At 34.1% G+C, this 26,322-nt stretch overlaps 1 protein-coding gene and 1 pseudogene across 1 annotated transcript in view; both read left to right on the top strand.

Annotated features, from left to right (window-relative positions):
* Cog5 (component of oligomeric golgi complex 5) overlaps positions 1-26,322 on the top strand; it is a 275,944-nt gene that overhangs the window by 125,564 nt on the left and 124,058 nt on the right. The window contains exon 7 of the mRNA XM_033756778.1: positions 1,675-1,805. Within this exon, the coding sequence (XP_033612669.1) occupies positions 1,675-1,805 (131 nt within the window). The remainder of the gene's footprint in view (positions 1-1,674; positions 1,806-26,322) is intronic.
* Positions 14,021-15,505, top strand: LOC109118356 (annotated as a pseudogene).

Below are 26,322 nucleotides of genomic sequence, written 5' to 3'. Positions count from 1 at the left end.
TAGGTACTAGTGTTAAGTGATTAGGAATTAATTCTGACTGTGTAGTCCACTTTGAGTTTAGTAGTCTGTGTAGGTATTTCCAGCATATTTCAAAATTTGACATTTTTAAATATTTCAGTTTTTATATTTTTCAAAATTAAACTCAGAGTTATTTAATAAATACTAGTTATTTAATAGTCATTGTCTTAACTGGTTAAATTTAATTTCCAGATAGAATTTTTATGCCTTTGCCCTTTCAGTGAGAAAATTGGGAGAACATAGCAGGAATACTATCTGTCCTTTGAATGTAAAACTCTTTTCTCACAATTCTGTGAAAAATGAATTTTTAAATGAAAAAAGTCAGATTTTTAAAATTTTCTGTGACTCACAATTTACACTGCATTTACCTAATAAATTGGTATATAACATAGTTTAGCATTCATTAACTTATTTTTATTCTGATGATAGTGTAAGGAGTATGTAAGACATGAATTATAAACTTTTGGCATTTTACACATTAAAAATATTGACCTTCAAGGAGGCTGTATCCCTTGATTGTGATCATTTAGTGAGTTCTAGGCAAAATCTAAGCCTAAATGATTAACCTTATATTTTTTTCCTTTTGTTCTCTGATGTTGAACTGACTACATAGCTGCTGATTAGATAGTTCCAATTGTACTGCATGCTTTCATTTAGTCTGACCTTAGTAGTATGTTGTAACATAAGTTAACTCTGATAATATATAAGGATGTGTTTCAGTAAGAGCAAAGATTAAAATTAGTGCTAATTTAGAAAATACAGTGAACAATTGATTTGACAGAGGAGCCAACCATCCTCACTGGAGGCAAGATAGTCTCTTTAATAAATGGTGTTGGAAAAACTGGATTTCAACCTGCCAAAGATTAAAACTAGACCCTTATCTTTCACCATGCACTAAATTTGATATGCTTTTAACTGGCAAAAATCTTTTATCTAAATATATTTTTTAGAAATATTTTGTCTTATTAAAATAGAAAATATAAATTGTAGAACTGTATCTAAACTGCTTAATTAAGCTTTGACTTTTATTCCTATTGTTTCAATTACTTTGCCAAAGAATAAGCATAAACATTTAAAATTATGAATATGTAGACAAAACAATATATTAGCACCATTTAATAATTTTTGGCTGTGAACATTTGTTTATATAATCATGTAAGTCAATTAATTACTCTGTATATTTTTAAATTCAGTAATCTCATAAATATCCTTCAGTGTAACTATTAGATCTTCTTGATCATGTAAACTTGCAAAATGCTGTTGTTTTTCATATTTACTAATCATTTCTCCACATTTTAGACATTTGCTTTAAGTGTTTTACTATTACAGAGTAACTTTTAAACCTGTAATAGCAACTTGAGATATTTCTGAAAATAGGGGATATTTATTTTATTTACATTAATCCATTTACATCACTTTGGCACTAATTTATATAATCTGTTGATAGTGCTTTGAATTTTAAAATAATCATAATTTCTGTCTTTGCCTAGCCAATTTCATCTTATTTGGAGCAATTAGCTACAAATTAAAGTATAATAAATAGAAAAAGTTTGGGAAACAAAATATAGATACAAAGAAATTATACATGGCATTTTGATACTTTGATATTTATTAGATATTGAAATATTTAAATGTGTGCATATGCTTTTTTAATAGATTATCTTTCTCAAGGAATAGATCTTTCTGGAATAGAAGTAATAGAAAATGATCTACTTTTTATTGCAAGAGCTCGACTTGAAGTGGAGAATCAAGCTAAACGCCTGCTGGAGCAGGGTGTAGAGACTCAGGTAATAAAAAAAAACATTTTTTTCCCCAGTACCAGGGATGGAACTCAGGACCTTGGGTTTGTGAGGCAGGCATGGCACCAGTGAGCTAAATCCCTGGCTAAAGAAATCATTTAAAAAATATAAACATATGTTGTAATACAGATGACATTTGGTTTTGAATTCAGAAGGGTGGTGTATCTTTATTTTTATCACAGAGAAACTATGCCTACAAATTAAATTCAAGAGTAGAGCATACAGGGCCGGGGATTTAGCTCAGCAGTTCGGTGGCCTGCCTTGCAAGCACAAGGACCCTAGTTCAATCCCCAGTACCAAAAAAAAAAACCCAAAAAACAAAAAAGAGTAGAGCATACATACGTATAGGGAAAATTTATTGAATCTATTTTCATGTGTTTAATTCTAACATGTAACTAAGATTTCTAATGCATAATGTATCTGGTATGAAATACGTTTTTATAAGTTGTGCATACATAGGTAGATTGATAGTCAGTACCTGTGCATTATGCCTGCTTTGTCCAAGACATCCTTCCAACAACCCAGTAAGATTGGTATCAATGTTATTTCTGTTTTACAGGTAATGAAAATAGAGAGCTTAAATAATTTGTTAAAGAACACACAGCTAGTAAATGAAGTGTTTTGGATCCATACTTTAATCACTGTCTAGCTCCAGAACCTTGTTCCTTAGTCACTGTGCCACAATTTAAAAAAATGTTTTTGAGTTGAGATTTCTTCTAAGGTACCATTTTCCTGTGCTTAATATTCTGAAATAAAAGAAACTCAAAGATATTAATGAATTAGAACCAGCAGATAGAATTAAGTCTGAGTTCTGTGTCTCTATTACAGGAGTTATTTTCTTCATTTGTATCAACTCTAAGTTATCAATATTAAGGTCTTATATTTTCTGAACTAGAAATGTCATTTTGTTCATTTGTATTCGACATGAAGTTATTAATATTCATATTTTAAGATATATCTAAATTAGAAAGGCACTTATTTTCTAATTCCTAAGTAGCTGTAATTTAAAAGATACAGCTGAGTATCAGTTATATTTATGTTATATTTTAAAATAAACCTTTAACATTGAATATTGTATATATAATGAAAAGTGAACAAATCATAAATGTTCATATAGAAAAAAACATAGTAAGAATATATCTGTGCAGTCAAAACCAATGTCATGAAATAGGATATTGCCAACTTTCTTAGAATCTCACCCTGTCATGATTATTATTCTTTCTTCTCCAAAGATAAGCATTATAGGCATTATCCTATCTTCTTTAACACTATCTGTTTTATCTGCTTTGTCAATTTGTTTTAACTGTAGATCTGTCTGAAGGTTATCCAGTTTAAAGAGATACAATTTTTAGATCCTTAAAAGATAAAGGCAATTCTATATTTGTATTTTCTACCCTCAATTAAATAAACGGCAATTGCCTACCTTGGAGTGGCCACTGGTTTTGACTGTGTATAAAGTTTTAGCTTCTTTGGGGTTTTACAGTAGAAACTGACGTTCTATAAACTATGTTCCCCTTTTACTTATGTGGTGGCTTTCATCTCTGGACACCTTTGACTCTCCTATGTATTTTTTTCATGACTTAGGCCATACTGTTTTCTCTCCATCTTAAGTCCATCATCCTGTGTAACCCAGCTGGGTGAGTAATCTCATACATTGGACTTAACAGGTGTTTGACACCCACTGGCCCAAACTTGAGTCTGGTACATCCCTTTTCTTCTACTTTACCATCTTTTTACTGATACCAGCCTTAGATATTGTCATCATTAGTATTTTGTCTTCGTCTCAAGTGTTTCATTCTTTGACTCTAGACCCCTATACCTCTCCTGTTCCTTTTATAGCACTATAATTGTTTTATCTAGAATAGTCTTTAATTTATTGAGAACATGAGTGATCTTTACTTGTTTCCTGCTCTATCAACCATACACCTTCCCCCTTCTTTGATTCTGCTGTTTTTCTATATTAAGTTGATCTAAGATCTGTATCTTCAGATGTTCTCCTAACTAGTGATTCTTAAACTTAAGTATGTATCAAAATTTCTAGGGTGAATTTCTTTTTAAAATCCAGAGAGCTAAGCACAGTGCCCACAAGTTTCTGATACACTAGGTCTGGAACCAAGAACCATTGCTTTTGATGATACTCTCAAATTCTTTATGCTTGTTTTTGTACTAAGCCTGTACATCAAAATGCCATCTGTGGGTCCTTGAACATTTTTCTCTATTTTTACTTCCATGCCTAAGCTGTTCAGTGCTGTTCAGAAAGAAAACAAAAAAAAAAGACAACTGTAATATTGATATAATTAAAATTTATGGTTCTTAAATGCAGCTGGGATCTCATTACTTTTTAGTAAGTCCAGTTCCCTCTATCATTTTACAAATAACTATTTCAAATTGTCTTTATTCACTGTAAACCTCCAATCTAGTTCTTTCTGCCTTCCTGTCATAAGATGACTGCATCTCATATTTCACAAAGAAAATCGAAGCCATATAATGTGTCTTTTCTATATTCTGTCACTTTTAACTCCATTAAATCATTTACCTTCTTATAACAGGCTGATTCCACACTGCCCTGGAACTTCCTCTATACATTGCTCCTTTGTTTATCTCAGTTTTCAACCTTTCCTTTTCTACTTGCAGCAAAAATACCAAAGTTTGTCCCATGTAAAAAGAACAAGGGATCTTGAATATGAATTGTTTGCATACCTTTAATTTATTACAAAGTTGTTTTCCAGTCTCTGCTTCACAACTAGACTTTGGAAGAGTAGACTGCTTTGTCTACTTTTCTTGACTTCTTACATGGTCCCAAGTTTATTCTGGCTTCTAACATGCCTTCATCAGTAAATCTATTTTTTAGTGATGTCATTATTGACCTCCAAATGTCCCCAAATGTTTGTTTCTTCTCTCAAAGTTTGATGGTTTTTTTCTGCTCTCAAATTTTTGGCTTTGCTATTTCAACTTCTTCTTCTTAGTTTCTCTAATACCAAATCTTTCCTGCTTTTTTTTCTATTTCTCTCCTTTATGATTTCTTTCTTCTTTTTAATAACTTATGCTCTCTTCTTCAGTGTTTGTGCTTTGTATATCTCTTTGGCCTCTTTTTTTTTTTGTACCGATGATTGAACTTGGCGGGTGCTGGAGCCACTGAGCTAAATCCCTGACCCTAGCCTCTTTATATTCTAAATGCTTTTCATTAATTATCTTCTATGTACTCATTTTCTCATAACATTCATTGAAATATGAACCCAGACCTCTTTTCTAATCTGTGTATGTATACCTTAGAATGCTTGTATGGGTTAATGTTTGCTTATAGAGAACAGAATCTCTAGCTGATACTAGGAAACAGATTTATGGTAGGATATCATTGGGAAAGCTGAAGGAAAAGGCCATAATCCTAGATTACCTTTTTGTTGTTTTTGTTGTTGTTACCTATTACAGAGCAGCACAGTTCACATGGGAAACTTAGAGTAAGAAACTACTTGTGTGTGTAGAATTGCTTCTTTCACATCAGGAAACTACCAGCTGTATTATTCTTCAGTGCAGTTAATAGCTTAGAGCCTTACATTATTTGATATTATCCAGATCAATATGTAGATGTCCTCTAGTCTACATTTTAACACATATGAGGGTAAAAAGTGGACTACTAGAGTTAATAGAGAAAAATCTACTCACTTCTATGACCAGACTTGTCAGGGAAAACAATAGAAATAGGAAAAGTTCAGCCTTTGCCTTTCCCCAACTCTTCAGTACCAGGGATCGAACTCTGGACCTTGCACTTGTGAGGCAGGTGCAGTGCCTCTGCGCTAAATCCCCAGCCCAGCCTCTGTCTTTTAAATGTTCCACAGGTGATTATAGTTAACAGAATCTGAGTGAAATCTGGAGCCCTTTCCACAGGGAGTCTCAAATAGACTCCTTTGAAGCCTCTGCAACAAAAGCATACTAAAAGGAAGTTAGAATATATGTTAAGCAACTCATTTATAATATCATCTATATTACTCCCAAGTGGACATTACAGTAACCCTCTAACTCAGAATTTTGAAAATTGGCACTGTCACATTTTTCTTCTCTGTTCATTAGCTTTTATAGTACAGCACCACTCACATGAAAAACTTGGGACATAGCTATTCTCAGGATTAGCACCCTTTCTACAAAGAGCTAGTAGCACATAGTTTAGACTTGGTGGACCATTCCTTTTCAGTCTAACTACTGAATTCGGCTGTTGTAGAGAGAAAACAGCTAAACGAATGAGCTTGGCAGTATTCCATTAAAACTTTATTTATTCCAGGGATTTAGGGTTCTGCTGCCTACCTCACAAGCACAAGGACCTGAGCTCGATCCCTGGTACCAAAATTTAAAAAAACAATAAAAACATTATTTATGAAAACAGTGGACCAGACTTAGCCATTGGCTAATCCGCTTATTCCTGTTTTCTAATTTCATCTTCTTAGTTTTCTCACCTAGATACTGTAGCAGTCTTTGCTAGTGTTCCTAATTTTCATTTACATTCATATTGCTTTCACAGTCTTAATGGAAGAGATTATCTAGTCATGGCCATTCACAACTAAGAATCCCTCAACAACTTTACTTATTATAAATCTCTAATCTCATGTGCTTCCTGGTATATTGCCACATCCACAGATGATAATTGGATGTTCCTTTTATTACCTAACATACAAGCCTTTTACAGCCCTTTGTATTTTCGTTTGTTTATAACTATTCCTTGAATATACTTAATCATCTGATTCACTTGGTTATTTGGTTTTTATTTGTTCTTCAGTACCCAGCTGTTTTCCTTAATTTCCCCAGAAAACCTTCCTTGATTTTTCTGGGTGTGTTTAGAACTTCTATGTAGAGTTATACCAGCACCTTTAAAAATAAGAAAGCAGTTAATGTTATTTATTACCACATAGATATTTTATTTATTATAGTTTATCATAATATATATAAAACTTCTATATAGAGAGGTTCATTAAGAACTAGATTTTTTTTCTGCTTTTTACTTCATCCCCTGAAGTGCTGAATAAACTACAAAGTAATTGCATTAAATAATTATATACAATACTAGCTTATAATCTTAATATTTCTTTTTAAGGACATTTGTACATTCTTACTTTTTCAAAGAAATATTTGAGGAATTCCACATCAACCTTAAATAAAGACGAATATTCTATAGGAAATTAATAGTAGCACAGCTTGTGTAGTTGCAAGAAGATAGCAGTTAACATTTCAGTTAACATTATAAGCCTTTTGCATTCATAATCAAGTGGGTATATCACCACTTCTTCAGTGATTTTAAAACTATATATATATATATATATATATATATATGTTTACTATATATATTTATTTAAAAGTTTACCTATGAAGCATTTATACACACACATGCATATACTCTTAACCCTCAACCCTCCATATCTGTGGGTTTCATATCTATAGATTTAACCAACTGCTGATGACACATATAAAAAATTACAGCAAGTTCCAAAGAGCAAAACTTAATTTGCAATATGCTGACCACTCCACTGTATCTTTGAGATTGAAGTGATGTGTAGGAATGTCTTACTGTAGTCTTTCACCATTTCACAAATCTTCAGCCTCTCCACCATACCCTGTTTGAGCATTGTTTTGCCTTGTGTTTTGTTCCTGTAACATATACTTAGACTTACGATAGTTATATCTGTGGTTGAACATATACAGACATTTTTCATTATTATTTCCTTAACAGTACAGTATAGCAGTTATTTATTTAGCATTTACATTTCAAGTAATCTAAAAATGATTACATGGGAAGATATTTGTAAACATGTGAACGCTATGCCATTTTATATAAGGACTTGAGCGAGCGGTGTGGACATTGGTGTCCTTGAGGTGTCCTGAAACCAATCCCCTGTGGGTACTGAAGGTTGACTATATGTGTATATCTTTATGCAGTTCTTAATATTTTAATATATTTTAGAGTACTCGGAATCAAACCAAGTAATTGTATAAAGGAAGCATTACCAAAGTTTTTAAAACTGAAATACTGTTTTCCAAAATGGTAGGTGATTATAATATATTAAAAAGGCACAAGCCGGGAGTGGTGGCACAGGCCTGTAATCCCAGCACTCAAGGAGGCTGAGGCAGGAGGGTCGCTGTGAGTTGGAGACCAGACTGGGCTACACAGTGAGTTCCAGAGCAGTCTCAACTACATAGTGAGATCCTGTCTCAAAAAAAAGCGGGGGTGTGATTATTTCAAAGATTCTTTTTTTTTTTTTTTGTGGTGTTTTGAGACAGGGTCTCACTATGTAGTTGACACTGACCTGGAATTCACTATGTAGCCCAGGCTGGTCTCAAACTCACAGTGATCCTCCTGCCTCAGCCTCCCAAGTGCTGGGATTACAGGCGTGCGCCACCACGCTCAGCAAGATTCTTTTCTTATGTATTTAAAGAAAGTATTTTCTAAGGCACTCAAATACTTTATTGTTTGAGTGTATTTTAACAGTTGTCAAATTCTATTTTACTTCATTTTTTAAATTCATGTAAAAAAAAGGGAACTCCCAAACTTTTAGAAAATTAATTTTTTGGGGGGTTAGCAGGGATTGAACTTGGGACCTTGTGCTTACGAAGCGGGCAGCAGAACCACTGAGCTAAATCTCCGGTCCTGGAAATAAATATTTCTTAAATATTAACAGTTTTATGTTGACTAGGAAGAAAAGGTGATGAAAATAGGTGATTCTTGTTTTTTAGATAGAGAAGAAAAAACATGTCTGTATGGTTAGATGCACAACAGTTTGCATAAATCTTAGAAATACAAGAGTCTAGAGAACTGTAATTATGCTGTATGTCTCAGCATAGTTTAGAGAAGGGTAGTGCAACCCTCCCCCCCCACACCACCATTGAATGCACAGCCTTGTGCTTACTAGGGAAGTGCTTGCTATACCACTGAGCTATAGCCTCAGTGTTTTGAATTTCATTTTTTTTGTTGTTGTTGTTTTGTTTTGTTTCATTTTGCTTGTTTTATAGATTTTATTTTGAGACAGGATCTTGATAAGTTGCCCAGGCTGGCCTCAACCTATGATTGACTATTGTTTCTTTGCAAGGCTATTGACCATATTATATAGTTCATTGAATTAATTATTCCTATCTGATTCACTTGTCTTATGTAGATGAATAACCTGATTTTAATCTGGTTTCTTCCCAGTCCCTTTGGGCTGCTGTAACAAAATGATATAAACTAGTTGCTTTATAAGCAACAGAAATGTATTTCTCACAGCTCTGGAAGTTGTGGTGGTTTAGCCGAATTACATCAGATTGATTGAGATAGGTTAGGTCTCACTATTTCTTCAGTTGTCATAAAGGCATCTTTCTTCTTGTGATGTAGAACACATGGCTTCTATTAATGATAATCTTTTCAGAAACTACAGTCTTTTTGGCTCCAACTTCAAGCCAAAGCTATGAATATTTTACATCTTGCACCTCATTTTCATCATCGACATGACCAATACTATCAAGGAGTACCCATGCCCCCACCTGAACATCAGGCCACCTTTGTATTTCTCCCTCCATATTAAATAGTCCAACACTTTTATTTAAATTTAGCCTCCCACAAAATCTTATAACACTGACAAGATGTAGACAATTTTTTTTTTTTTTTGCCAGAATGAAACATGAATTACTCTAGTTTAAAATAGAGTCCTGGTTCCCAAATTAAACCTCATTAGCTTGGCCTTTACTCACTTTGCATTCTTGTATTCTGTATTACTCTCAGTATTCTTGTCTTCTGAGCTGTGGCCACTGTCACTCATGAAGCACTGCTTACAACATTCTGGGCTTCTCTAGCCTGTATATTCAAACTCTTCCCCCAAATCACTTCCAAAGGCTTCTAAACCACATGGTCAGGTACAATCAGACTAGTGGCCGTATTCTGATAGTTTTATCTTTTTGTCACTTTTCCACCATTGCAGTGAAATATACAACACATGCAACTTAAGAGAGGATGGATTTATTTTGATTTATGGTTTCAGCAGATTCAGTCCATGGCTGGCTGGCTCCAAGGCAGAAAGGCCTGGTAGAGAAAAGCTGTTTATCTCATGACAGGTAGGAGGCAGACAGAGAGAGGAGGAGCCAGGGCCAAGAACAGACTCTTCTAGGTTATAGCTCCAGTGACTTGCTTCCTCTGACCAAGCTCCCCACCCCCAGTAGCACATTCACCTATAGCAATTCAGTGGATTAATTCACTGATGAGTATAGCAAAACCATGATGCAGCAAGTCTCACATCTGAACAAGTGAGACTTCTTTGGGTGGTTATTTTAGAGCTAAACCATAACACCCTGAAGCATGAGCCAAATTAAGCCTCTCCTCATAGTTGTAGGTGTTGGGTATTGTGTCCTACTATTGTAAAACTGACTAATATGAAAGTCCAAGCTCAAGCCTGCAGCAAATTGGGGTGTCTGGTGAGGACCAACTTTATGGTTCACAAATGGCAACTTCTTATGTTCTCACATGATGGAAAGAGCAAATAAGCACTGTTCTTGAAGGCTCCACCCTTATGAACCCTTCAACTCCTCAATTCCTCACCTCCTAATACCATCACTTTGAGCGTTAGGATTTCAACCTATGAATCTGAAAAGGGATGCACACATTTAGTGCATAACAGCTTCATGCATAATTTTCCTAAAAGAAGGAAATGTACTGATCAGCAAATATTAATGTACTCATTCAGTTATCTGGGTTTACTGTACTTGTTATCTGTAAATTGATATGTTTATAAAAGCATTTATTTCTGAATTCAGTTATGTGTATATGCTTTCCTCAAACCTGGTTTTATGGGTGATTTTCATGAAGTCTGGTTTTTGGCTTTGCAGAGCTGAGAGGAGTAAACCCTTAATCAGTAATGATGCCACTGGGATAATAATTCTTAGAAGCAGTTGTCTTGGTGGAAAGAGCCTGTGTTTTGGAGCCAGTGCCTTATCTTCTTGGAGAGCAGCAAGACAGAAATGTTAACCAACTATGCCAGCAGCCAGTTTAGGAATTAAGAATGTAACTAACCTTTATCAAATTGCCTATTCTTTGCCAGGCTTTGTGTTAGTCACTTTAGGTTTGTTATCTTAATTACAAATGAGGAATATAATATGTATATAATTACCCATTTTCTTTGCTGTTAAGGGCATAAAGACATGGAGTGGTTAGGAAATTAAAGATTGTGTAGCTGGCAAGTGGCCATGCTGATCTAGTGCACCTACCCCTGACCCCAGTAAAACCGGTGTATTCTGATTTTTTTTAGGTAATATATTAAAACTTATTTTATAATTTGTGTAACAGTACGTATTAAAAATAATTTTATAGTATTAAAATCTATTTAGGAAGTCTCCATATGACTAATCTTAACTGGATCTCTCAGTATTTCTCAGAACTTTCGTTTTCTGGTCAAATTTTTTTCCCATGCTCTGAAATTATTACCTTGAACTTCACCCATTTCTGATTTTCTGTCAACCTCCCCTTCAAGCCCCTCTCCCCACAGTTTTGCTCTGAGCAGAAGGCCTTTATTTTTCCTTCACCAGGAGACCACTCATCCTACTTTTCTTTTATTATAATCTTACCTGTTCATATTTCTACCTCTTGTTTATGTTGTCATTCTCTCTCCTTCACTGCTAGCTCCTTCTCATCACGGTTCAGTGCACACATTGCATGCCACTCTCCTCTGCACTCTGCCTTTCAGTCTCATGCTTTCCTTTTGTTTTTCTCATCTCATCTTCCTTTCTTCTTAAGGGCCCTTATACTCTTTTAATGTCTGGATTACTCTTTCTGCTTCTTCTTAGAACAAATGCTGCCACTAAATGGTCAACTTCATAATTAGTATTTATTATAAATATAGATGAAAAGATAAAATCGTATTAGTTTAATTTTTAAGGACTATGCATTTGTGAAATGTCATACTCTTAAGTAGTTTACAAGCTCATAGCCTGAAAATGTGTTCAATAAACAAGTTTTGAAAAATTATGCATCATATTTAATAATCAATTTCTGACATAAAGTTGATTTATCAAGTGTTGATCCTTTTTTGTTGAGTATACATTATGAATTATGACCATAATTTTCATTATGCCTTAATTATAAAATTTTAAAATAGCACAAGAGATTTGGTTGTTGGCTGCTAAGTCAAGGAGATTTTTTTAAAAATCAAAATGTTATTGTTTAGTTGAATTACCTTAAAGAAATGTTTGCTATTTTCACCACTTTATTGTGTTCCACCCTTACTGAAATAACAATAGTCATCTAACTGTAACTTGAAGATATGTTACTTTTGTTGCATGACTGCTACACTGTGAATGTTTTCATTTTCTTAACCTCCAGAGTTATTGGTTAAAATCCTAACTTCTAAGGTGAGATATTAGAAGATGGGGCCTTAATTAGATCCATTGGATGGAACCTTCATGAATGGGATTAGTACCCTTATGAAAAACTTTCTTCACTTTTCCATTAATTTGCTCTCATCCCACCTCCATTTTGCTGAGAGAGCTCTCTTACACTTCATGCCTCATAAGATTCGAGCAAAAAAAAAAAAAAAAAAAAAAATCCTTGTATGACTCAGAAAGAATCTCCTCACCAAATACCCATCCGTTACCCTTTGATTTGGACTTCTCAGTCTCCAGAACTCTGAATAAATCCTGTTGTTCATAAGTTACCCAGTTTATGATATTGTGTTGTACCAGCCCAAGCAGACTAAAAAAAGGCTATTCTTTAATTATCTGAAACAATTGTCACTAAAGGAAAAATTTGTGTTATTTATGTAGCACTATTTTAAAACAGAATTTTTTAGTAAATGTAGAAAACCTGTGATACACCTTTTTCCTAATTCATTGTATAGTATTCTATATTTGGTTGTGGGTTTTAAATAGCTTTGTAATATTACAAAATCTCTACTATCATAGTATAAAATCCCCAGCAAATAAATGACTATTTAGATACAGAGGAATTGTTATTTTTTTTAATGCATAAAAATATACTTAACTGCTAGCCTCAACCTTCTTATCTCCGTATGGAAAAGGTTAATAGTGATATCACTGTCACTTTTTAAACTTTTGAAGGACTGATTTAGAGGACATTTTCTGGGGAAGCATAGTGTATCATCACATCAGAAAAAAAGTTCTGTGGGTTGTCTTTGTCACAAGCATGGGCTGTATTAGTGAGCCACCTGCAGCAATTTTTTGACTCCTGTCTTTCTGTTTTCTACTCCCTGAATGTTTCATGGTCAGGAGTCAGACAAAGAATTATAAAAGCCCCCGCCCCTTTTTTTCCCCCAACAAGCTCTCCATCACTTCAGGCTTTAACTAGATTTCAAAAATAGGTGGTAGAGATTTTGATCTGGATGAGTTCCTACATCACCATAGATACCAAGCCTCCACAGTGAAATTATGACATTTTAATTAGCAAGATGCCTTTAACTTGTGAATTATAAGCTTTCTCAGTAAACAAGTATAGAATTTTATGGAGGTTCAGAGTGGAGAAAGATGTATTTACTTGTCTTTGGAGGTGATTAGGCAAGAGAGTCTCCTCAATCAGTTCTTTCAGGGACCAGTACCTGGCTAAAATCTCTTCTGTTTTAATTGTTTCTGATAATAGTAACTAAACATCCATGGGCTTGCCTTTTTCCTGAAGCAAAAACCTCAGTAAAATCCATGTCCTGGTGTTTATCACTTAACAGCCCAAAGTACCATGGCAACATAATCTAGATAGGCTTCTTGGAGATGACAGTATTAAATTGAAGTTCAATGGGTAAATGCCTACATAGCACACAGTATGTAATTATATTACAAACTCTTTTTACTTTTGTGATAGAAAATTATGAATTAGTGTTAAATGAACTCTATGGAAGTTAAACCTTTTCTAAAACTTCAAAAAGAAGTACCTGACAGTATTGAACACGTTAGCTGTATAGGTCAGGAAACACCAATTTGTTTGTAATCTCTTTCATTGCTTATGGGCCCAACAAATACCAGTAGTATACTCTATCAGTTGATTTGTCAAACATTAAGAAGCCTAGCTTTCCCTTTCAGTGAGCGCTTTGAGTGTGGGTGTCCCCATAAGGGTGTGTGGTGGGGATGTGTTTACCTTGGCGGCAGCACCCTGTTCCCTTCTATCTGGCGTTCTAGGTCACCCCTGATGGGTGACTCTAGAATCTTGAGGAAGAGCTCAGGAACTCAGAGCAAACCCAGTCAGTGGAGGCTGGTGCTGTGAGACCAGAGAGATGGTGGCGACATTGGTGTCTGTGGCTTCTGATTCTCAGTTCTTGAATATCTTGGCTAAACCATCAAAGTCTAATGGAAATATGGTTCATCGTTCTTCATCTCCGAATGTATTATATCCACCTGATAAATTTTTCCTTAATAGTGAACTACAGTGCCCCCTAACTAATCCTACACTTGCCTACCCAGAAAGCAATAGCAGAGCTGTATTTTCTCTCTGAAAAGTCTTCAAGATAAGATTTGATGCTTGGAACTTGAGAGGATTCAGGCAGAAGTGTGAAAACTTTGTCTAGAGAAACAGTTGAATATGAAAAAGTACTAGATGAACAGATAAAAGAAAGGTAGAATTCAAGGAATGAGGAATCAAAGCACAGTCAACTGATAGCTCAGTTGCTAGCTGTAGAAAATAAATGTAATCTTTTAGAAAAACAATTGGAATATGCAGAATATGATAAAGCATGCAGAAATGGAGAGAACATCAGTCTTACAGAAACAGGTGACCCTAGAAAGAGAACGACAACAGGATCAAACATGTTCAGAGCCAACTTGTGAAACTGGATCTTCTGGAATAAGAATATAACAAACTTACCACGATGCAAGCCCTTCCAGTGCAAGAATTAGAAGTAAAAGTCTATGAAGAAGAACAGGAAAGGAAACGTACGTAGGCAAGCTTAAGGAAGCTGAGGTGCAGACTGATCTAGAAACGGAGATTTACCTTTGAAGATAAAATAACTTCATATGCTCCCACTGCAAAAAAAAAATTTTAAAAAGAAGTCGAAACCACCAGAAAAGAAAGGACCTAGGAGCTATTTTGGTGCACAGCCTTATTATAGATTATGCTTGTGTGATATGCCATTTGTGGCTGGAAAGTCCACTAGTCCTAGCCCTGCTGTGGTAGCTAAAGTTCAGCATGTCTTGCACCTAATGAAACAACCCAGTAAAGTTTTGTGCAGTGATTGAGTGTGGTAAACATTCCTTTGGCAAAACAAGTACCTTCACAAGATAGCAGAAGAAAGAAGTCAGTCCCTCTTCTAGCAGCATCAATGAAGAATTATCAGAAGTCCTACAAACTTTACAGGATAAGTTTGGTCTGGGCTTTAATCACCAACAGCTTGCAAAACTTATACAGGACTCACCAAACACTGATTTGAAAGACAGCTTAGAGTGTGAACTACAGGCCTTAGTGGGAAAGATGAAAGCAAAAGCCAACCAAATAACTAAAATTCGAAAATACCAAGCACAGATAGAGAAACAAAAGCCAGAGAAGCAAGAAAAGGAAGTTAGAGCTAATAAAAAACTCTAAAAGAAAGGAGGAAGCAGCAGTAGCCATTCTTCTGGATTCAGAGTGCATAAGAAGGATTTTGCCAAACAGACCTGGAGAAAAAAAAGCAGGAAAAAATCTTCAGTTATTGAAAGATGTGCAAACCATACAAAATTTATTACAAAACAGTAATGTGTGTTGGAATTGCTGATTGCTCACATCAGGTCATGAATTTTATTCAGATAACCTGTACCTCATTGATCAGATACTGTCTAGGTTTCATACTGATTTTGGAGTTCATCAATACAAGGTGTGCAGGGTTTAGGCTTCATTACACAGGTTTTTTGTGTTATGCCACACAACTGAATTTTAAACCATGCACATAAAATGGAAACCAAGGGAGTTTTAAAACTTGAGAAGCCACATTCTTTAAGATGAATACACTGGTATATTGCACTTTTTAAACAAGTTACCAATTTTTTACTTGTGTGATTTTTAAACAAAAAAATATATACACGCACACACACACACACACACACACACGTTTGTATACATTAGGTTTAAATTTTCAAAATACAAGGCTGTCCCACAGGCAACATTTGCTTGAAGAGTCCCATTTTTAAATCTTTTAAATCTGGCACCAAGTGCCCACTTCACTTTCTTGTACGACTGTTAAACATACTTTGACTATTGATGAATATTTTCTATATTTAAGTATTTATATGTTTAAGAGGATTTTTTTTGTTTGCTTTTTTGGTATTTTAATCAGTGATTAATATTAAATGCATTTCTATTGTTTTTTCAATATACTGTTTTTAATTTTTTTGAAGATTCAAGTAATCATTTAAATCACTTACCTATAAAATTACAAATGCATTTTAAGGGTATAGATTGTTAATAAAACAAGATTTTGGAAAAAAGTAAGAGATAGAAGGGAGCTATTCTAAGTATGCACATTTGCAGTTTTTCAATACCTGTTTGTAATCACGTTATTCAGTCAAGGCATTGTGGTTTGAATTTTGAAACTTAGGGAAGCCCTTGAATATTTGTCATTGATGTAGAATATGAGTGCAATAAGAACTCTACACATACAATTATATCAGTATACATCTGAATAGATCAAGACGTTAATTTTTTATAAATTTGCCACTGTAGTCAATAAAGCAGCTTTTTTTTAAGGAAAAAGAAGTCTAGCTTTCTAATCTTTACCTGCTGGAATTTGGGTGAGGGGCTCCTCTCAGATTATAGACAGATCTCACCTTTTGAGCCTACAGAAACCCATTTGTAAATTTGGTCCCAGTATTGTGTTTTGATATTTATTAAGTACAAAGTTTGAGTATGTTCTTGCCTTTAAAAAATTTAGACATAATATTTTATACATTTATGGAGTATATTATGGTAATTTTATATATATACACACACACATAATGTATAGTGGTCAAATCAGAGTGATAAGTGTTTTCATCCTCTTCAAACAATAATCAACTTTGTATGTTGGAAATTTTATGTGTCTCTCAGTTCTTATGTGTCATAGATTATTTTAAGCAGTAGTTATTCTGTAGTACTGTAGAAAAACCCTTCTCTTTATATTTTGGTGTCCCTTTCTAAAACTACTTTCCAAACCTCTGCCTCCTGCACTTGTCAGTCTTTAATGATCACAGTTTCTTTCCATTCTTCCATAAGATCAACTTTTTAGTTTCTACATGATGAGATCATGATGCAATACTTGCCTTTCTTTTCCTGATTTATTTCACTTATCATAATGACCTTCATTTCCATTCATGTGTCTCAAATGATAAGATTTTATTTCTTTTTTATGGCCAAACAGTATTTCATTGCAATTTCTCATTTTCTTTAGCCTTTCATTATTCTATCCACTCAAAGGCATTGAACTTGAATTCCATATTTTAGCTAGTAAGAACAGTACTGTAATAAACATGAGAGTCTAGATACCTTTATGGTGTAATTATTTACTCTCCTTGTATATACACAGTAGGAAAATTGTAGGTCGTATGTTTTGTTTTTTGTTTTTTTGTTTTTTTTAAATACTTAAGATTGAACTCAGGACTTTGTGCTTGTGAGGCAGGTGGTGGAACTACTGAGCTAAATCCCTGGCCCTGTAGCTCTTTTTATTGTTTTCATTTAACTGGGATTAGATAAGGTCTCACTGTAGTTTTGATTTGCATTTCCCTAATAAGACTGAGCATTTAATTTATAAGTTTGCTTCATTATTGTTTCTTCCTTTGAGAACTGTGCATTTATACCTTTTACCTATGAAATAACTGGATTATTTGTGGTGTTTTTTGTTTTGTTTTGTTTCTTTGTTTTTGGCATTCATCCTTTTGAATTCCTTGTATATTGGTTTTTGTTTTGTTTTGTTTGGTACTGGGGATTGAATTCAGGACCTCACACTTGCAAAGCAGGTGGCAGAACCACTGAGCTAAATCCTTGGCCTCTATATATTCCTGAAAATAATCCTTTGATGGAGTTTGCGGGTATTTTCTCTTATTCTATAGATTGTCCCATAATTATGATACTTATTTTCTTTTCTTTGTAGAAGCTTCTTAGTTAGATATAATCCCATCTGTCTATTTTTACCATTGTTGACTATGCCTTTGGGGTCCTGTCTCAAAAATCGTTGCCCATATCAGTGTTTCTCCTGTGTTTGTTTATAGAAATTTCATAGTTTGAGATTTTATGTTGAGATCTTTGATTCATTTTGAGCTTTTTTTAAAGTATTGTGCAAGGAAGATATAGTTTCATTCTTCTGCAATGTATATCCAGTTTTGCTTACATCACTTATTACACTTTTCTTACTGTATATATATTCTTATACCTGTTCTAATCTGTTGGCCTGTGTATCTGTTTTATACCAGTACCATGCTGCTTTGGTTACTATAGCTTTGCAGTGTGTTTTGAAGTTAGGTGTTACGATGCTTCCAGCTTTGTTTTTGTTTTTCCCAGGATTGCTTTAGCTATTTTGTATGTTTTGTGGTTCCACCTGAATTTTAGGATTTTTCTTCTATACTTGTGGAGTCATTGGTGTTTTGATGAGAATTGCACTGAATCTGTAGATGGCTTTGGGTAATATCATTTCAACAATATTAATTCTTACAATGCATAAACACAGAACTACTTTCCATTTTTTATGACTTCTGTAATTTTTGCATCTGTGATTGACAGGGAAAAGGAATCTATTCTTTCTTTTGATGTGTTTTCACCTATTTCTGGTGTCCTGCTAATGTTGGCTTTGGAGTTCTTTCCATTTCAGATTTTTTAGGATTGTTTTGGAATAATTGGAATTATTTATGTAAATGTTTTGTAGAATTCAAAAAGCCTTCACCTCCTGACTTCAAACTACTTCAGTCTAATTACTCATTATTGGTTTATTTAGGTTTTCTATTTCTTCATTCAATGTTGGTTGATTATATGTATTTATATTTCTTTTAGGTTTTCTAGTTTTTTAGCCTATAATTGCTCATTGTAATTTCTTATGATTCTTTATATTTCTGTGGAATTAGTTGTAATGTCTGCTTTTTCATTTTTGATTTTATTTGGATATTTTTTGGGGGGATCTTTTTTCTGGGTTAATCTAGCTAAAAGGCTTGCCAGTTTTATCTTTTTTAAAAAGCAACTGTTTCAACTCTTTATTTTTTCTCATATTTGTTTCTTTCCTTTCTTTTTCCCCAACACCCCTTTTTACTTCCTCTACCACTTTGGACCTTTTCTTCCTATTTAACATTCTCTGTTACACATTTTGGTCCTCATTTAATCTTGCAGTTACTCACACCAAAGAAACTATTCGGTATTTACACATGTGTCCTGTTTATTTCACTTAAGAGCATGGCCTCAATGTGCATCCATTTAGCTATAAATGTCTCTAGTTTATCATTCTTTTTGGTTGAGTAGTACTCATTTTATATTTTAAAAAACACATCTTCTTTGTACAGTCACCAGTTGAAGTTCTTTTGGGGATATACCCAGCAGGGGAATAGCTATCAAATGGGACATCTAATCCTAGTTTTTTTGAGAAATCTCCACAATAATTTCCACTCATTGATCTTTTGAATTTTTTTTAAACTTCATTTATTTTTGCTCTGATGTTTTATTTCTTTCCTTCTACCAATTTTGAGTTTAATTTATTTTGCTTTTTTAAGCCCTTCAGATGCTGTTAGGTTGTCTATTTCAGAATGCTTTTTGATGCATGCATTTATTGATATGATTTTTTTTCTTAGTAGTACTTCACTGCAACTTTTTTTTTCTCATTGAGTTTATTGGTACATTTTAGGTATACAGTACAGTTATATTCACCATTGGGATCTTGTACCTTTACATGACAGGTCTTGATTCTCCTTTTTTCCCCTTATCCCTGCCCTCCCTTCACCCCCTCCTCCCTTCCCTATTTACTAATACTTTATTTCCATTTTTTCATTTTCTCATGTTTCTTTTTTCCTGTTCCCTTATTCCCTTTCACCTACCCTTCGCATTTCCCCCACACCTTTAGCCCTTTTCCTCCTACTTCACACTGTCAATTATGTCATTAGGATCTTATGTACTATTATAGTTTTTCACACCAGAGAAACTATTTGGTATTTATACATATGTGACATTTATTTCACTTAGGAGTATATCTTCAATATGTATCCATTTTCCTATGAATGACTCTAATGTCTTGTTCTTTATGGCTGAGTAGTATTCCATTTTATAGAAAAACCACATCTTCTTTATCCAGTCTCCAACTGATGGGTAAATGTGCTGTTTCCAAGTTTTAGCTATTACAAACTGTGCCACTATAAACATAGGTGTGCATATATCACTGTGGTATGATTCTTTTAATTCTTTTGGAAAGATACCCAGCAGAGGGATGGCTGGGTCAAATGGAACCTCTAGTCCCAAATCTTTGAGGTATCTCCATATTGATTTCCACAGTGGTTGCACCAGTCTGCACTCCCACCAACAATGGAGAAGGGTTCCTTTCCCCCACAACCCCGCGAACATTTGCTATCGCTGCAGCTTTTTAAACTCTTGCACCAAGTGTTTTGCTTAGCACACATTGAGCACCTTGAAAAGTTGATTTTTATAAGAGAACATCAAGATGTACAGGTCTAAAGGTTTTATGTGTTTGTTTTGTTACAAGTCTCAATGGATAATTTACCATTGTTCTTCTGAATAACTTTTAGCTTTCTGTAGATGTAAGAGAGCTGGAATGGTTGTACATTTATTTTTCAATTAGATAAACTTTTTAATTTGCAGAAATTTAATATTTTTTAGTGTGTCTTGGCTACTTATCTTTAAATTTCAGTGGAAATTAATTTGAACTATTATTTATAACTCAGATTTGGAGACTGGCAGAGTATAGTTTGTGGCCTCTTTTTACTTTTTAGCAGTAATCATATTTTATTTAATTTTAAAATTTAAATTTATTTTCAACTGATACAAAAGTAAAAATTGTGCACACTTATGGGGTATTTGTGATTTTTTTTTCAATTCATGTATACATGTATACATTGGGTAATAATTGAATTGGGTTCCACATTTATCATTTCTTTATGGTCAAAATACTCAGAATTCTTACAGTTTTTTGAAATGTACAGTACATTAATATTATATCTATAGACACCCTACTATACACTTACAGAACAGATTTTCTTGCTCCCATCTAATTGTAAATTAGGACCTGTTAGTCAATCTTTCTTCATTCTTCCTAAAAGCTCTGGTAGCATCCATTCTATTTCTCAATTTTAAATGATTGAAGAAACAAGCAAAGCATATAACATAGAGCATATGTAGCCCATAAAACCTAAAATATTTGCACTTTAAAGTATACTGATTTGTGCTGTAGATAGTTTTATTTTGGTGGTAGGTTCTTTAATCCTTTCCTCCTTCCTTCCTCCTTCTTTCCTCTTTCCCTCCACCTTTTTCTTTTTTGCTATATTTCAATGACCATATTGTTTGTTAAGTTATTGGTTTACAGCAGATATAAAGCAGTATAGATACTCTTTTTATACTCTACAGTCATGCTACTTACTCATTTAACAAATTCTCTTGTTATGAACACACCACAGAAACACTGGTTATTCCATTATTTTATTGCCATCATGCAGTGTAGATTCACTCTAATTAACTGTCTGTTTAGTCTTTGGGTCTTTTTGCATTATTGCTTTCCATAGTTTTCCAGTTCACTAAATGACATTTCATTTTCATTCTCCTTTGTGAATAATTTTTCATTGACTGAATTCTTATTATATTTCTTATAGACATCTATCACTGCCCTTTGATTAAAATTTGGTAGTTACTCTTTGCTGTGTAATTGTTTTGTATGTCTTGTACATTTAAAAAAAATACGTATTTGGATAACTGATTTTATTAAATTTAGACGATATTGTGTTAGACTGTTCTCTTTTTTTGGTACAGGGAATCTAACTCAGGACCTTGTGCTTATGAGGCAGCTGGTGGCACCACTGAGCCAAATCCTCAGCCCTAGACTGTTCTTATAGCTGTGAATAGTAAAAGTTTTATTTTGCAACTCAGGAAAAAATGAAGACCTGTGTATTGACTTTAAATGATTAAAGATAGTTTGTTATTACTGTTATTGTTTTATATTACTGGGATTATAAAGTGTGTTAACTTAATTTAACTTAAAATTTTATCTTAAAATATCAAAATTTGGGAGCTTGTCACATTAATTTGCCATGGTTATTTTTTTCCTTTAAAATTTATTTAATTTTTGAACTCATTTGTAGTATCCTTTGAATACCAAGTAGTATTGTCTAAAATTAGAATATTATTTAAAATATTGATACCATTTAGAAGCTTTTATTTAATGCCCAACTATAGTTTTTTGTTTGGTTTTTTTTTTTGAAACAGAGTCTCAGTATGTATTCCAGGTTGACCTTAAAACCACTATGTGGCCCAGGTTGCCCTTGCAGTCACTGTGAGCCTCCTTCCTCAGCCTCCTAAGTACTGGGATCACATGTGTATGCCACCATGCCCAGATTTAAACTGTAGTTTCTTATAGGTGCATTCTTCAGATTTATTGTGTTAAAAATTTAGAAGTTAAAGTACCCCCTTTTCTCCATACTGATCATTTCTCTCTTTTCTTTCTCACTTTCATAGGCTCTCTCTGTGTTATCACTTCTCTTTCTGTGGAACCTTCTTTTTCTAACCCTGATCATCTTCAGGTTTTCCTTTCCTTCTTTTGCTTTTTTCTTTGTTTTCATGTCTTTGTATATATTCTTTTTTCTGCCTCTCTTCATAATAAGGGCCAGAATCAAGTTGATTTCTGGCTGATAAGATCATATTGTACTATTACATATCCTTCTTAGTATCTTAATTTCATTTGGGTTATGCCCTGTTGACTGTTGATTGTTAACAGGTTCTGAAGTAATCTTATTAGGTTAGTCGAGAAATACATATCAAGCATTAATGGGCTGCATGTTACTGAATCAGGAAAGCTACTGGTAAGCTCTGAATCACAACCAAGGTAGATAATACAATTCTTGCTTTTAAATTATATTACTTAATGAGATTCTCTCTTCCTTTAGTACTTGTAATCTCTCTTGGAGCTCCATTAAGTTTTTTTTGTTGTAGGCACATGGTAGCTCCAGAAGTAAGTACCAGGTGTATGTATCATGTAGGACATATGCACACAGATACCCTAAGCTATCGTAAGTATTTTGACAATATACAGTTGTTAGATGCAGGGTATTGTGAGTTGATTAATGTTTCTCATAAATAGAATAGTAGGATTTTTATGATTTCTTATTAATGTGCATGATTAGGGTACTGTGCTTTTTTATTACCTTAGAAATCAGTCTCATTTTGTTAAAGCTTCTTTACAGAGAATTGTTGAGAGAATTAATCTGCTTTAGATTTGTGTCCTTTTCGTTGTTGTTAAGAAGCTGCTTCGTGGTTTCTCATCAATAAGCTTTGTCTGTGTAGTGACAGCTTCTCTGATTTTGCTTGAGTTGGCTTTGCATATTTCTAACTGAAACATCCATGTTGTTTTCCCCCAAGCCTGCCTCCCCTCTTTTCCTTGTCTCTTAAATTCTGTCTTTTTTTTTCCCCTTTCTCTGACCCCATACTCCTTTCTGTCCTCCCTACCTTTTAAATGCGATTTTGTGGTTCCTATTTTAATTAGATGTGAATTGGAGTAGTAATCAATCTTTGTATACATTTTAGTTTTTTTGTTGTTATTGTTACCAGGGATCGAACTTGAGTCCCTGCGCTTGCAAGCAGGCGCCAGAACCACTGAGCTAAATCCCCGGCCCATGTATACATTTTAGTTTTGAAACATCACCACTAATAATTTGTTTTGCAAGTAAAATTTTTTAGTTTCTACTGGTTTTTCAAGTTAAAATCAGTTGGAATCAGGGACTGAGTTTCCAGCACCTGTCTCACAAGCACAAGGACCCAAGTTTGACCTCTGGCCCTGAAGAAAAAAAAAAAAATCAGAGTCAACTAAGACTTTATTATAGGTTTTAGACCTTTGTGAACATTATCTTTTGTAGTGAATGAACTGTATCATTAGCCTTCCATTAACAGAAATTTATTCTGTGTTTATCAATTTCTTTCCCTCATATTGTCCTTATATATGAAACATAAAGAAAAAGAATGTTCTAAAGAATTATTTTATGAGAGAAAAAAGTAAAGTATGATTAATAGTCATGATACAAGGACTACTTGATACTCTTCAGAGTATTTATGTAAGATTATCACCCACAGTGGTTTCCTGGGCTTGTATATGTATATTACTTTTGTGTTTCATTTCCAGTTAATACACATCCTATCACTGTTTTAATTTCTAATTTCAATTAATTGAAGCTTTTACAATGCTCCCAAACTTGATTTAAGGCCATATTCATGCTCACAAAGGTTATTTCCTCTTAGCCCATGGTTTCATCATTGCTTCATGGCACAGTTCATAGCAGTCTTGCTGTATCTGTTCCATTTGCTATTTGCAGCTGTTGCTTTGGTTGCAGTGTCCCTGTTTTGGCAAGCTTGTTGGAGATCTTAAATAACTAAAAGCATTCTTGTGGGATTTTGTTTTTCTTCCATGTAATGTTATACAGAAATTGAGAAAGAAAAATCTGCATTATGTATATTTTCCAAAACAAAGAAATCGTTTTAGTAAAGAAAATGGTTGTGCCATGTTCTGAAATACTTCTGAGGAAGCTGAAGTCTGTCATATTCGCTTACAAAATTATGTTTTATGCTCTATTACGTGGCATTTTGTCTAATTTATATAATTCAAGGAGTTGAGAAATTTCATGTATGATTTGCTGAAAGCTGCAGTGACAAGTTATTGAAAAATTATTTTTAGCTATTGTACATTTCATTTAAAGGGAAAAAATTGTCTTGAAGATTTTGCTACTTTTTAGGTAGAAATTTCTTACTAGTGTAAATATTTTTTAAATGCTTTTAGTCTACCTGTTTTGAGATATCTCATACTTGCCAGACTCTATTTCTCACCTGAGAATTTGGTTCATCTGGAAAAAAGTCAAGTGATGACAGGATGATCCATTGCAGAACAAGTACAACAGGGAGTGAATTGACTAAGATCCCAATCTGATCTGCTGCTATGCAGCGAAGGTCCTACTTTCTTGGGTCCTTAGTCTCCTTAACTGAAATGAGCATTGCAATACTTTACCTATCTGGTGATGACATAGTACAACTAGTGGATATACAGGCCTGTTTTCAAGGCCAGAAACAGTATTCATATGAAAGCTGTAGTTGTCTTTGGGAGAACGCATCTCCTTGCTAAGTAGTGTTTTCTGCAGATTAGAATGGGACATTGCAACAAGTGCAGACCACCCAAGGGCAAAAAGTACCAAAAATGGGTCTAATTTTGTAAAGAGAAAGTTGGGCAGGGCATGTGTAAGGAAATAAAGAGTAGAAGTCTTAGAGCTATTCCTGAAACATTGAGAACATAGGTGAAACAAACAAACAAATTCAAGATAAGCAATGAATTGAAGCACTCACATTGTCTTATGTCAGTATCACTTGTGGGATAAGAAAATGGCTCCTATTAAGAATGGTTTATGATTTTCCTGACTTAAACTGTGCTAAAGTTGTGGTTTGTAGCAAAGTATGGGGAGCCTGGTGTGGGAGGCAAGAAGTTAACTGTTCTCTGGTGATTTAAGCTTCCCAGACATCACGGTGATCTAGAGTACCAGAAACAAAGGGGATTTTCATGAGTAGTTTTCAGAGAGACTTTAAACTTAGGGATAAATTCATAATGTGCTGGTGTCATAGTTACTTCCTCGTTGCATGTATAAAATATACAACACTCACAAATTAAAAGAAGTTTTTTTTTAGTTCACAGTTTGTAACAGTTTCAGTCTATAGTTGGCTGGCTCAAAGGCAGGTTTGCAAGACAGAAGAGAAACAGTCGATTCAGGCAGGCTGGGGGCAGCAAGCAGCAGCAGCAAGAAGCCTCTTTCCCTTTTTATTCCATTCCGGCTATAATCGTATTGGTTGGTGACCCTGACACCTAGAGTGGATCTTCTGTCTTCAGTCATTCTATTCATCCACACCCAGGACTGTGCTAATCCATATTTATGAACTGTAGATCCAGTAACCTACAAAAAGCCCCAACTGTGAACACTTGAGGCTTTGGGAGGACATCTAGATACAAGCCATAACAACAGCTAGTAGTTTTCAGCCTGATTGGAGTAACCTGCTCATTTGTTAAGAAAAATAAGTACTGGTGTCCTAATAGCAACCTGCAATTTGGTAGCTGGCATACTGAAATTTCATCAGCTCTCACTAAAATTAAAAGTAAGAATATAGTAGTGACTTCATAAATAGTCATGGTGTTTAAAGACTCTAATTCTGAAGATTTTCCCTTTTATTTTGGTAGTTAAATATCTTTTCTTTTGTGAATTAATGATAGTTTTTATAATCTTTACTTAGCAAAATATAAAGAAATTATTCATTGGTTACTCTTTTTACCTCCTTTATACTTATTTCCCAACTAAAGCAAGCAAGTCTTTTCTTTAATCTTTTTTTTTTTTTTTTTTTTTTTTT

Source organism: Fukomys damarensis, unplaced genomic scaffold, assembly GCF_012274545.1.
Source record: "Fukomys damarensis isolate Sample0158 unplaced genomic scaffold, DMR_v1.0_HiC HiC_scaffold_4, whole genome shotgun sequence".
NCBI lineage: Eukaryota > Metazoa > Chordata > Mammalia > Rodentia > Bathyergidae > Fukomys > Fukomys damarensis.
Note: the sequence above shows the minus strand (reverse complement) of the source record. Positions and strands in the feature narration are given on the sequence as shown.